This window comes from Aquila chrysaetos, chromosome 22 (assembly GCF_900496995.4).
Source record: "Aquila chrysaetos chrysaetos chromosome 22, bAquChr1.4, whole genome shotgun sequence".
Classification (NCBI taxonomy): domain Eukaryota; kingdom Metazoa; phylum Chordata; class Aves; order Accipitriformes; family Accipitridae; genus Aquila; species Aquila chrysaetos.
In genome coordinates, this window is record NC_044025.1 from 20,456,003 (window position 1) to 20,468,595 (window position 12,593).

At 47.8% G+C, this 12,593-nt stretch overlaps 1 protein-coding gene across 2 annotated transcripts in view; it reads right to left on the bottom strand.

Moving 5' to 3' along the window:
* The window catches only part of SEPTIN8 (septin 8), a 40,660-nt gene that overhangs the window by 7,133 nt on the left and 20,934 nt on the right, over positions 1-12,593 (bottom strand). For both annotated transcript variants that reach the window (XM_029997815.2, XM_029997816.2), the window contains exons 3-9: positions 12,012-12,207; positions 11,138-11,324; positions 5,300-5,461; positions 3,734-3,830; positions 3,217-3,385; positions 2,827-2,959; positions 1,837-2,027 (exon numbers count right to left, since the gene is read on the bottom strand). In XM_029997815.2, the coding sequence (XP_029853675.1) occupies positions 1,837-2,027; positions 2,827-2,959; positions 3,217-3,385; positions 3,734-3,830; positions 5,300-5,461; positions 11,138-11,324; positions 12,012-12,207 (1,135 nt within the window). The remainder of the gene's footprint in view (positions 1-1,836; positions 2,028-2,826; positions 2,960-3,216; positions 3,386-3,733; positions 3,831-5,299; positions 5,462-11,137; positions 11,325-12,011; positions 12,208-12,593) is intronic.

A 12,593-nucleotide genomic window follows, 5' to 3' on the forward strand; every position in this document is an offset into this window, starting at 1 on the left:
GCTCACAGGTTTGGAAAAAAAAAAAAAACAACCAAAAAAACCCCACAAACAAACCACACCCCAAAACCCAATCCAAAACCACCTCCTCCCCCTAATTTATTAATTTTATTCTTGGTGACAGTGGCCCCTCTGCCCCAGCACCAGGCGGAGCACACACTGTGGGTGCCCCACAGTCCTTCGTATGCCTCCCGAGCTGCCTTCTCCTGGCCCTCCTTCTGACCACGGCTGGTTTCTAATCGCCACCCAGAAGAGGAAGGGCGTCCAAACTCACATCTGCAGGTGGGCTAAAAGCAGCAAAGCACAGGAAAGCTATTTCTATCGCAGACAGACGGAGCAGAGGGGAAGCTGCAGCGTTTCCGCCTGGCCATCACGCAGTACATCACCGCCGGACCATCCCAGCGACCGGCATCGCTCCCGAAAGTTAACAGCGCGCGGCTCGGCGTGCTCACCTTCTTCAAAGCAGACCTGGGCCCCAGGCTGCCCCAGTATTCAGCCCCTAATTCATGTGCGAGTTTAGCTGGATTAAACCTTATTTTCAGCAGAATATTTTACAAACCGTTTTGGACTGTGTGTGAGGTGCGACATGCCCAGAGCATACTGAGAGGTCTGCAGAAGAGAGTGCTTTGGTTTTGTTTTAACACCAACAACACATTTACATTCCAAGGAAATACATTAAATAAGACACACTGTTATCTTCCATAGGAAGAAACAAATTACTAGCATGACAGTACGCAGAATGAGCTTCTCTAGTGCTGCAGTTCACAGCGGAGAAATGACAGAGCACAAGATCTCATCAGCAACGTGAAGCCGAACGTTGTGCTGTCAAGAGGAAATTCAGTTGTTGCTACCCTCAATGGTCTTTTTTCCTTTTCATCATTAAAAGGCTCAGAAAGCATTGCCACCAGCCTGTTCTGGATTTAACAGAATGCAGTTCAGACTCTAGCTCCTTCACGCAAGGGGAAGCAACAAAAACCGCTGGAATAACAGAATTACCAGCTTGCATGGTGGCGCTTCTTATTTTGTTCCCTAGCCAGTGTTCCTTGAAGACTGGCTTGAATGGAAGCAGGATCACCCACACACACCTTTTCTTTTTAAGTTTGTTTGCCCCATTCCTGCTGTATCATTACACTACCGCGCAGCTGAAAGAGCATTATCTACATGCCCTCGCTCCACACTCTTTCTGACTTCAGCAATGTCAATTAACTTGCAGAAAGCTAAGATAAGAATTCTGCCTTTAGGGGAAAAGAGCTTTCTCCTAAGCAGAACTGTGTCTTGGAGCCCTATTTCACACAGAGCTCTAATGAATTTCCAATGCGTCTTCATTCTAAGCTGCTGTTTCCTTCTTCACAGCTCTGCCTCTAAAAATAAAGTCAGGGCACTCTCCAAAGAGGGCCCCAAGCCTACAGATCACAGTGAGGTAGTGCATGACGGGGCACCTCATCTGTAAGACATTACAACTGTGTTGAGATTGTCCCCACTCCACCCTGCTGGGGACAAGATTTGTAGTCACCTTCCTGGCTGTCTCCAGGAGCAGAGGGCTCGCAGGATCACTTGAGCTGGCTGTCACAGAGGCAAGGGCAAACCCCGCAGGACTCTCAACCTTTACAGAATAGCCCCAAATTGTGAATCCCTCCCACCTGCAGCCACCACAGTGCCCGGGCACAGGATGGCCCTGTCTCTCTTCTACTTTAAGCAAAGAGTCAGAAGGATAGGAATTAGGATTCCAAAATCCCCTTTTCCATTTGCTGTCTAAGCAATTGACCAAGCATTAAAGCACCTGAGCAGACACCCAGCTTCCCAGCAGTAGAGGAGAAAGGCTCAAGTTCAGTCACTTACTTTTTCTTGTCTTTGTCCTTTTTCAGTGGCTGCTGTGAGGTAGCCTGCAAGGATTGGGACTGCAAGGTTTCCACCGCTACTTTCCGCCTGTTGAAAGCGTTCATCTCGTCCTCCAGCTCCCTCCTCTTCTCCTCCACCTTCCTTTTCTCTTCCTGGTGTATCCTTTTTAAGTGCTCAAATTTCTCATGCAGCTGGTAGGAGACAGACCCTCTGAGCATTGCATCCAGCAGGACCGTCAGGCTGCGCTCCCCCGCCCCGCTCCCCCGGGAGCCGCAGTCACAGCTCCCGCACGAATCCCCACCGCCCCGCAGAGACCGACCGGCGGGCAGGGTACGGCACCAGTGCCCCTGCACCATGCAAGACCCTCGGCAGAGCTGACCTCTGGGCAATCACCGCCTCTTCGCCAAAAGGCAGCGAAGACACGATAAATTCAGCTCTGCCTGACACCACATATCAAACCAAGAGAAAGCGGGAGCCCTGAGGAAGTGCGCTGAGGATCTCGGCTCAGTCTGCAGCCCTTCAAGGGGGCTGTGGACATTGTGGATTCATTTGTTCGTCACCGGTTTTGAAGATGGTCCACTTATTTCCTCCCCAGTCACACCACTGGCACAGGGGACTCCAGCCCAGCTGCCCCCTTTACTCTGCTGTCCAGTGAGTCTCCAGGGGTGAAATCTACCTGACATGAACGCTCACCAAAACGTCCTGCGCTGCCCTTCACTCACCAAGCAGCAGCTGAGTCTCTTACACACTGCACAGGATGGGGAAGGCTGTTGTTTCTGAGGCACCTAAACCAGTGATGCTGTTTTGAAAACATTACCCGGTGTCCCCTTTTCTGGGTGGGGGAAGGTGTGTGTGTGTGTGTGTTTGTGCTTTGGCTGGTGAGGTCTGCTCAAGAACTGCATGTGCTTTCCAGGATTCATACGTTGCCCAGACCCAGATCCTATGCTGGCTGCATTTTGGGCTCCTCTCACAGGTTTTTGGCACACCCACCTCTCTCTCCTTCTCCTTCAGCTCTGCCTCCGTCTCCTTGACTTTGTTAACAAACATTTGTCTCATTTCTTCCTCTTTCTTCTGGAGCTCGCCCAAGAACTCTTTCCTTTTGGTCTCATATGTTTCTTGGAGGCTGGGGAAGAAAGCAAACAAAATCCAGACTCTTTGGACACAAATGAGTTAGGGATGGGGAAATGCACGCCTGTCTGCATTGCTTAAAGACAAACAGGCAGGGAAGGGAATGCCACCAAAGTCAGCTGCAAAGTTCAAACCCAGTGCTAGTATGTTGCACCCCAGCATTGTGGATACCACCTACAAACCTCCCATTTTTTTGGAGTGTCAGTACCAAACTATTGCTCTAAATTGATGCCAGACGTGAAGGCCACTCACCTGAAGGGTTGGCTGTCTGGATCCGTGTCCTTGAAGCCCATCTCTTCCAGTTTGCACCTCCTGTACAGCTCATAGTGGCGGGTGTGAGTCTGCTCCCGAAGATCCTCCATGTTGACTCGAATCAGCATTTCTCGCAGTTTCACGAAGTCACAGTGACTTTCATTCTCAACTGATGGAAGCAAAGGGAGAAGTCAGCAGACTGCAGACGAGGTGGGGGAAACACAAATGCACAGACAGTTTAACTCCAGAGACTCCCCTCCCAAGGGCCTCGACCTGTTGTCCCGCACAGGGCACAACACAGCCCCTTGGATGCAGGGATTCCCGTTGACCATTACCACCTGCCGGTAGGAATGGGAATCCAAAAGAAAGACCGGCCAACCCTCAAAATACCGCACAGGACGTTTCTGCACCGTTTAGCACGGGGCATCCTCACGCACGTGCGCTGGTGGGAGGGCAGAGCTGGAGAGGGTGCCAGCGTGTCCATGTGCACGCACAAGAGAGGTTCACAGCGGCTCACCTTGCACCACTCCCCATGGGTACTGCCGAGCTCTCACCAGCTTGTTCCCAACTTTCACCTCCTCCGTGCTGCCAACCACAGCGAAGGGCAGATGAGCCTGAAAGAGAGCCAAGGCCGGGGGCTCAGTGCATGGGCTAACCCCTCAGAGATCAGCCTGACCATTACATCCCCCCCACTCAGGCACAGGATCTGCTTCAAAAAGCCCTTCCTCTGAAGCGATCAATCTCCAATACTCAGAGCAGGCTCTACTATGAACTGGGATATTACGACAGAGAGCAGCGTAGGGCCATAGCACAGCTTACTAGCAGCGCTGGCTGGACTGAACTGGATGGGGAAATATTGTAGGAACACCATGATCGTTACTGATCTCCCTCTATCCATTTGACAGGTTGTTCTCTGTAGTCTTTCCACACGCCAAGAGCAGGGCACTCCCTGCCTTGCAGAAAGCACAAGAAAAGACATCCGTAAACAGGCCTTGGCACAGCAGTTTGTGTGTGGGCACTGGAAGGGACATGTGCAGGATACAACATGTGCTCATTGCTCTCCAAGTCTGCAAAGCATCAACACAGTAAAGAAACAGGGCACCGTCCTCAGCATTGCAAGAAAGGAGCCAAGGAGCAGGTGCTTCAGTAGGACGAGCTTGACAAAATCCTTCACATTTAAGAAGAAATGGATCCAGAAGTGTGGAACTGGTAGAGAATTGGTTGAAAATATTTTCAGGGGAGCGGAAGAAAAACCAAGCAAGCGTGAACTCTTGTTTTTCTCCCCAATGCACACAGCTTGCAATTATTTTAAAGAGTGCATCCTCCAAATTTTTCATGAATTCAGCAAAAATAACTACTACAGTGAAAACACATCTATCTAGCTGACCCAGAAATCAACTGGCTATTGAAATTAAAAAAAAAAAAAAAAAAAAAAAAAAAAAAAAAAAAAAGAGGTGGGAAGGTGAAAAAAAGACAAAGCATCTAATCAGAAACAGCTATGCAAGGAAATGTTCACTTTTTATTTAAAAAATTAACATGGAAACATTTCAGCTGTTTACTGTAATACCTACACTCAGATTTGGGAGATAGGAGACTTGAAAGTGTTTTGCACATGCTTCAGCCAGGTCTAAATTTGATCTTTGAACTTCAAAAAAAGACAAAATAGAGTCTAATAATTTTTCTTTATTTTAAATTGGGTTTTCTCTGCTTACCCTCCCTAAGTCAGAAGGCTAATATAAATGTTAACTGTAAAATTTTTATTCAAAGTTTCTCCATCCTCAAATGAAAAGTAGCCTAAAAGCAGACAGAATGAATTCTGAAGAAAGTATTTTTCAAAAATTCAATAAACCAAATTTTAGAGCTGAGCTGCATTTCTCCAGAGAGCCCACAGATTAAATAAAAGCCACATTTTAATTAATTCTGTATGCAACAGCCTTAGGCGACTGTCAGATCCACAGCTCAACTTGCAAACAGGTTTAGTGTCTGGACAATCCCAATGAAACTTGCCCTTCAAATGCATTTTTGTGCAGCAATTTAATTTGTCACAACTTTTAGCTGCAATGCAATTGGCAGCGTTACTCACGTTCATCACAGAGTTGATCTCAGCGACTGCTTCGTCATCTGTGGGGAACTGATAGATCTGCACACCATTGCTGACCAGCTCGCTCATTATCTTTATCTTGAACTTGTGCAACTCGCTCTTGGAGATGGTGTCTGCTTTGGCAATAATCGGGATGATGTTCACCTACAGCGGAAGGAAGGAAGGAAAAACAACCAGGTGAACAGCAGTTGGGCAAGCAGCTCTGTCAGGAGCGTGGGTGCCCGCAGGGTGACCCGGGTCCTACCCCGGTGGCTGCTTTACATTTCATAAAACCACAAAAGGTGCTACGTTTTGCATGCGAGCTGCAGCACAAGCTCAGCTGAACACTAGAGGGAAGAGTTTTCCCGGACTAATTTGGCTACAAGACTTCCAGATAAACCAAAGACAACCTGCAATAAATACACAACGAGCAGATCAAAGCCTCTGCTCTTGCCTATGTATTTTGTTACACGCTTCGAGGGAGGCAGAGACAGCATAACTGTCACATCTCAAGTTATCACCTATCCACTTCTGGCTGTGCTGACAAGCCGTTTTAGAAGACAAGCGCAAGGATGAAAAGCTGCAGCAAGCTGATGTGAAGGCTTCTCATGCTTAAGCAGAAAGAGCAGGGACTCCTCAGATGCTTTCACAGCGGCTGCGGGTCCTTTCCGAGGACTCCCTGAGCCTCTCCATGAGGATCACAACTCGGGCATGCTGTGCAGATTACACGGACCACCTGGGAAAGGTGTAGGGACATACAGCAGACAGGAGATTTGTTTTCATGCTGTTGTTGCTCAGCTTTGGTTTTGCATCAGCAGTCGCCAAGCACAATACCCCATGCAGCTTCATCAACCCAGGTTTCACAAAGCCACCCACAAGCTGCAGGGTGGAGAGGTCCCCCCATGCCTACCAAGATCAAGAGCAAACGAGGGCCACATCCCTCATCCTTCAGGAAGGATGTGGTTCGCTATGGCCTCATGCTTGGGAGAGCTACAGTGGGGCAGGGTCTGTCACAGGAACCTCTATTAGATAATGCTACGATGCCCAGAAAAGCCAAGTGAGATACTGCAAAACACTGCTTAAACAAACAACAAAACTCATCTGTCTGAACAGCAGCCAAATTCATAGCAGCAAAACACAAGAATTCAGACAAATGAGGGGAAAGTCTGATTTCCCATCTAACATTTCCCAACAGCCAACGCTTTTTGTCCTACAGAGCAGAAATTCTTAACAGCCATTTGGTCTCCAATGGGTGCCCATTAAAATAAATGACCTTGCTTTCCCAGCTCAAGTTCACTTTGTAGCTCAGTGTTTTTTCCATATTTCTCATTTTTTCTCCCCCCTCTGGTTTAGCACTCACTAAATACAAGACTATTTAATCACTCCAAAAGAAAATAATCTTAATTTGCTCATTGCAAATTTATCTGAGAGGATAAATTCCTTATTTTTCTCAGCCACTGATCCGGCCTCCTTTACCAAGGACCACAAACCCACACAGAACAAGGTCTGCTGCTCACGCCGCTCCTCAGCGGGTCAATGTCCTCATTACAAAGGTAAAAAGGGCCATGACGACAGCTGGGTGCCTCGCTGACCTGCTAAGAGCCGAGGAGGCTTGGATCCACCATCTCCCACAGAAAAAGGGTCAGCTCGGGGCTCGCGTGCCACCCGCTCGGGAGCGGTATCTGCGAGGGGAAAGGCACTGCCAGGGAGCTGCTGTGTGCGGGGCTTCGTGCTCTCCATCCAGCCAGGCACACCAACAAACCAGCAAAAGAGGTGATTTTTGTCCATTTTCAGTTGGCCTAAGCAATTCCCCCCTCCTCCTCCAAAAAGTACCAGCTCAGCCCTGCTTACAGCGAGGCAGGAGATGCAGAGCTTGGAGCTTGGCACGGCTTTCCCAGCAGCGGGAGAAGGCAGGCTCCGTGGTCACAGCTGCTGCCCCAGCAGTACTCAAACAAGGTGCAAACTGAGGTTGGTTCCAGTCCCCTCCAACCAGGTGCCTCATGCTTTGAAAAGGCAACTCAGTCAGCACTTGCTGCCACAGAGTTCAAAACCCAAAAGGGTTTTATGAGTTGTCATATTTCCAGTAATCGATAGCCAACATCAATAGGGTGGAGTCCTGGAAATGGCATTCAGGTGTATGTCCCTCCTTATCTCTTCTTCCCTTGTGAGTTAATTTTTTTACATTATTACTTTTTTTATTTTGATTTCATGCATGTCTTGGAAACCTGCAAACTGGAATCCCATGGCTAACAAGTGATACCCAGGGCACCATACAATTATCTTCCTCTTTTCTTTTCTCTGATTTTGAGCATCAGCACCCAAAAGCTGTCTAAATCTAGAATGAGCTTATCCCTTTATAATAAGGAGAAAGGATGGAAAAGTTTGGAAACAAGAAACAAACGAGATATGAGATGCTACCGAGCCGAACTGCATGCCTAATCCTGCCCTCCGATAGCACTTCCACATATCCACTTCTATGCAAAGGCCACCGTATGTGGCACAGATCAGTGCCAAATAAACTGATATACAACTAACTAGAGAAGAAAAAGTCACCTCTCCTCTTCTACCTGAACAGGTTTGAAAAACCCAATAAAAGGAAGTGATGCCAGAACTGTGCAAGGTTTCCCTCTCCACTCTTATTTTTACACAGATAATGTTCACCTGGCGTTGCAGGCAAACTCCCAGAGCAGCAGTCTTAGATCTCATGTTGGAAGAGCACTATTCTCTATTTTAAAAGATCTAGTAATAAAATCATGAAGTTAACTACTGGAGTGTCATCCCACTGAACATGAGAGGGGTGCAGTGTCCCCTTGACTGCCAGTCCATGTGCTGGAAGTCTTTGCTGGAGCTGGAATAAGTCTGTGCTTCGGGCAAGACAGTGAACTCACATGCACACGCATAAAATGCACCTCCTTCTCAAGTCATTCAGACCACAGAGTTATTTCTCATCTACAAAAATAAAACTTACAAGAACGTGTGGAAATAAGTCAGTTGGTAGAAAATTATTTTGCTAATATAATAAGGCTACATGCATTTTCACCCTGCGAAATATAGCTGGATTTTTCCCCATCTCCAAAGTGTTCCTGAATGCAAGTCCCGGTGAAGCCAACAGGCAAATCCTACCTTGGAAACCAAACAGCAGAGGCACAAACCGGCCTGAAGCATCCCCACTGGCCAGTGACCTGTCTAGGACGTGTCAGCTCATGAAGAGCAAGCAGTTAGCCACAGCTCAAAACCAGTACACACTGGCTGGAAACCATCCAGGGACAACAACCAGGGAGCCCCAGGATGCCCATGGCAGCACACAGCTGTGCCGTCACTTTCCAGGGCAGGGCTGTGGTTTAAATCCATAAATCACCTTCTTATCTGATACAGATGCAATTTTATTTATCTTATTTGCCTTATTTATTTATCTCCTCCTTTTCCCAGGTTAAACCCAATGGAAAGCCAACCCCTGCCAGGTCATATGTGCTTCCCACCTACCAGCCAGGCAGCCACATTTCACCCACCTAGAACCAGTTCTGAAGAAGCTTCTAGCTCTCCGGGTGTAATTAAATACCCTAGACAACAGCTGGCCATGAGCTCAGCCAAACAAATACTGTATTACAGTACAATGAAGACTTTGTTTACAAAACAGCTTTACCCAGAAGGGATTTTGTAAACTTTACACCAAAAACAAGATACATTATTGAAATTGTCACACAGATTCAAAAGCCTGCCCAGCATCTGATGCCATGCCACTGGGGTGCTAAAGCAAAGGTATAACTGAGCCAGGTTCCTACAAAACCCTTGTTAAACTAGTCTCAGAGGCTGAGCCAGCAGAGCATGCAGCAAAGCATTGCCTCTGATACACCTTTCGCCTCCATGGACTCCATTCTTCAACTGTAAAACAGGGGCTACCAGCCACATAAACCTTCCCAAGAGGTGTGCTCAGACGGCTGCAGACGTGAGTCATTGCACGTCACCTCTCTGCTCAGCCACGGTAACCACTCGCTGTTACCAGCCTCGAGCAGAGAGAAAGCTGCCTGGGGTTTGCTGACACCCCACTTCTGCACACACGCTGGCCCCCAGGCACAAATGGATCACGTGTACTGGGAAAGGGGACAGCACTGTCACGCATAAATCTTTAAGGAGTGCCTGGAAAGCACCTTGAAGCCCTGGGATGACATCGATGCAGAAATGCAACATAAATCCCTGCACCCAGAAAAGATCAATGGTCTCTACTTGCTTGTTCATTTCCATGTGTGTGCTTGTGCGAGGCCACCATGAAATCCAAGATGTTCTCACACTGTGGTAAGAAGGGAGATGAGAGCAAAGGGATAAAATTACTTCAGAGAAGACTATTTAAATGGAAGTTTAGAAACATAAAAAGCTTGTGCGCGCACAAAGTTCCCATCTCTGCAAAAGTACAAAGGATTTATTTTGGTACTACCTAAGGACCACATTAAAGGCAGCCACAGGGAGATGTGAAAAGTAGGGAATGCAGAAGGAAAGAAAGAGAAAAGCTTTGTGGGACCACCAGCACCAAGGGGAATCATGCAAAAGCTTTCCTCCAAACATATTTCTGGGAACATGTAATGCTGGCACCGGGCCAAGAGACAAGAGTTTATTAAGGGAAAATTTTCAGATTCCTGATGAAGTCAGTGTAACAGCCACCACAGTTACAAACAGCCCACTGCAATGGGAAGCCAGCGCCTGCTCTGGAGTGGGGCCAAGGAAAAGCAGGCCAACAGCCCTGGGTGGCAAGGGCAAACAGCAGGGACTCCACGAGGGGGAACTCTACCCACCAGGAAAGTCCGAGAGAGCTGTATGTGGACAACAGCCAGAGAAGAAAGCACTCCCTAAATGTAATCCAGGGGATCCCCAGTTACTGCAGGGTCCCAGCTGCCTTGCCTGCCCTCTCCGTAGCCTGATCAGCATCTGCCATCTCAAAGGAACCACCCTGCTGCTAAAATACTGCTCTGAAAGATAGGAAATTCTTGCAAAAAGAAGAGATGCTGCTGCCACTGGTGACCTTTGGGGCCTCCTGCAGCTCCCTGGAAGCCAGCTGGAACAGCCACAAGTGTGTCAGAAACCTCCTCCAAGCTGCAGGAATATCAGCAGTAGCCAGTTAAGTAACCCACTGCCCCCTAAGGCAGAATAGCTTATGCACAAAGAAACAACCCCCAGCTAGACCCTCTCACGACCCACTTTTAGGATTCCTATGACCTTGAGAGCTTCTCCGCATATTTACATTTTCAGAAGATATTGTGATCTCCTATCCAGATCATCTGGCACTACCAGCAGTGACAGCCCACGCACTCCCTGTGCACCACCATGCACAGCCAACGCTTCTCTTCAGCCCTTGTCTCCTCTGTACTGACCACCACCTTAGGACATCTATGGTTTTGGTGGCTTTCAGCCCCTCTGTCCCTGATGACAGGTCAGGACAGCAGAGGTGGCTCCACACTTTCCACAGTTCAACTGCAGGACCTGGAACACATCCTTACCTGCACACCTGTAAAGAAAAGCTAATAAAGATGCAGCTGACGGCTTTGATAAATATGAACTAATCTGGGTAAGATTCTTAAAGTGATGGACACTCTAGACTTCACACAGCTAGCTGGAAAACAGGTTTTTCACCTGACATTTTTCAGGAAAGCCAGTGAGAAAAAAAGCACAGGACCTCAGCAACCCACCAGGGCAGACGAAGTTTTACCAGAGTCCTAAAAACAGCTCAGCTAACATGCAGGAAGGAGTCCAGCACTGACATGGAAGGAACAGAGCCTTCCACATGACAATCAATATTAACAGGAGCATCACCACTTCCAGAAAGAGGGACCACGGTCTCCAATGCTTTACCTTGCTATCCAGCTTCTTCATTGTCACCAGGTCCAAGGACTTGAGCGAGTGCCCAGTTGGGGTGATGAAGTACAGGCAGACGTGAATCCTCGTGTCATGATAGTTGAAGAGAGATCGGCGGATTTTCAGCTCTTCTTGCAAATAGTTTTCAAACTGCGTATCAATGTACTCAACTATCGGCCTGTAACTAAAACCATACCATTAGCAACACAGATACTGGAGTTCAAACTTAAACAGTTTAAAGGCTTGAGTTGCCCTAGACATACCATGGTATAACTTTAAAAGTAGTTATAGGACTCAAACAATTCAGCCTTACAACAGGAAAAGTGTGGCATTTACACACAGACCTTGTAATCCAAAGGTTGCTGGAGTCCCCTGAGGCTGCACTGCAAAGTCTAAGGACAGTGGAGCATGGAAAGATGACTACTTCCCCAGATCAAACTTTGCCCAGATCTCAGGGCTGAGCCATCTGTCTGTAGCAATGCAACATGACCAAGGAGAGACCTTGGAGTCCCAGAAAGCCTTTACCTGGGGCTTGAACAAGATGTCTGTGTAATTAAATGAGACAGGTCCAGAGACACTGATCACTGCCCAAACAGATAATTCCCAACCCTGCACTGAGGACAGCTTGTTAAATTGCTTACGTTCCTGGAGGACACCATTCTCTGCTGGAAAGACCTCCTATGACCTCTTTTTTTGGCTCCTTACCCAACTCCCTCTACACTTAGTCCCCAGAACCAGAGCCACTGCAGGGAGCTACTCCAATAACAGAAACACGGACACCTCTGCAACACTGCAAGCAGGACTGCAGGCAGTTCGTGTCTAAGCATCAGAGGCAAGCCCAGAAATGCCAAGCAGATGGCACGAGACCTGCCTTTCATCTTTGTTTATCTGATCTCCAAATCCAACCGCATCCACAATCGTTAGCTTGAGGTGGACATTGCTCTCCTGGAGGTCGTAGGTCCGCGGCCGCAAGCGAACTGCGCTCTCATAGTGACTGGCTTCCTCCGTCTCAAATGTGGTATTGAAGAGGGTATTCATTAGTGTGGATTTCCCAATGCCAGTTTCACCTAGGAAGGAGAAATCATCAGCTCACTGCAACATGAATTTGTCACAGGTACTTCAAAGAACAGTAATTACAGAGCAGAATGAAATTATACCGTGAAAGGTTACTACAAATTGCTTGTGGACAGACATGTAATTGTCACAAAGGTAACTGCATTCTCGAAGGCCACCCATGCTTAATGCAAAGCTAACACAGAGCACTTTGGTCTCGTCTCCCCAGTGAGGATCATACAGCACAGCAAAACACACTATCTTGCCCTCCATGTACTGACTTTGCTTGGGATCCTGCACCAGAGAAGCTGGGAAGAGTAAAGTTTTAGTAGAGTCTTTTGGGTCTTCACACGAGAAGGAGTAAAACTCAGCTGCTCCTGCTGACAAGGACTACCTGGCT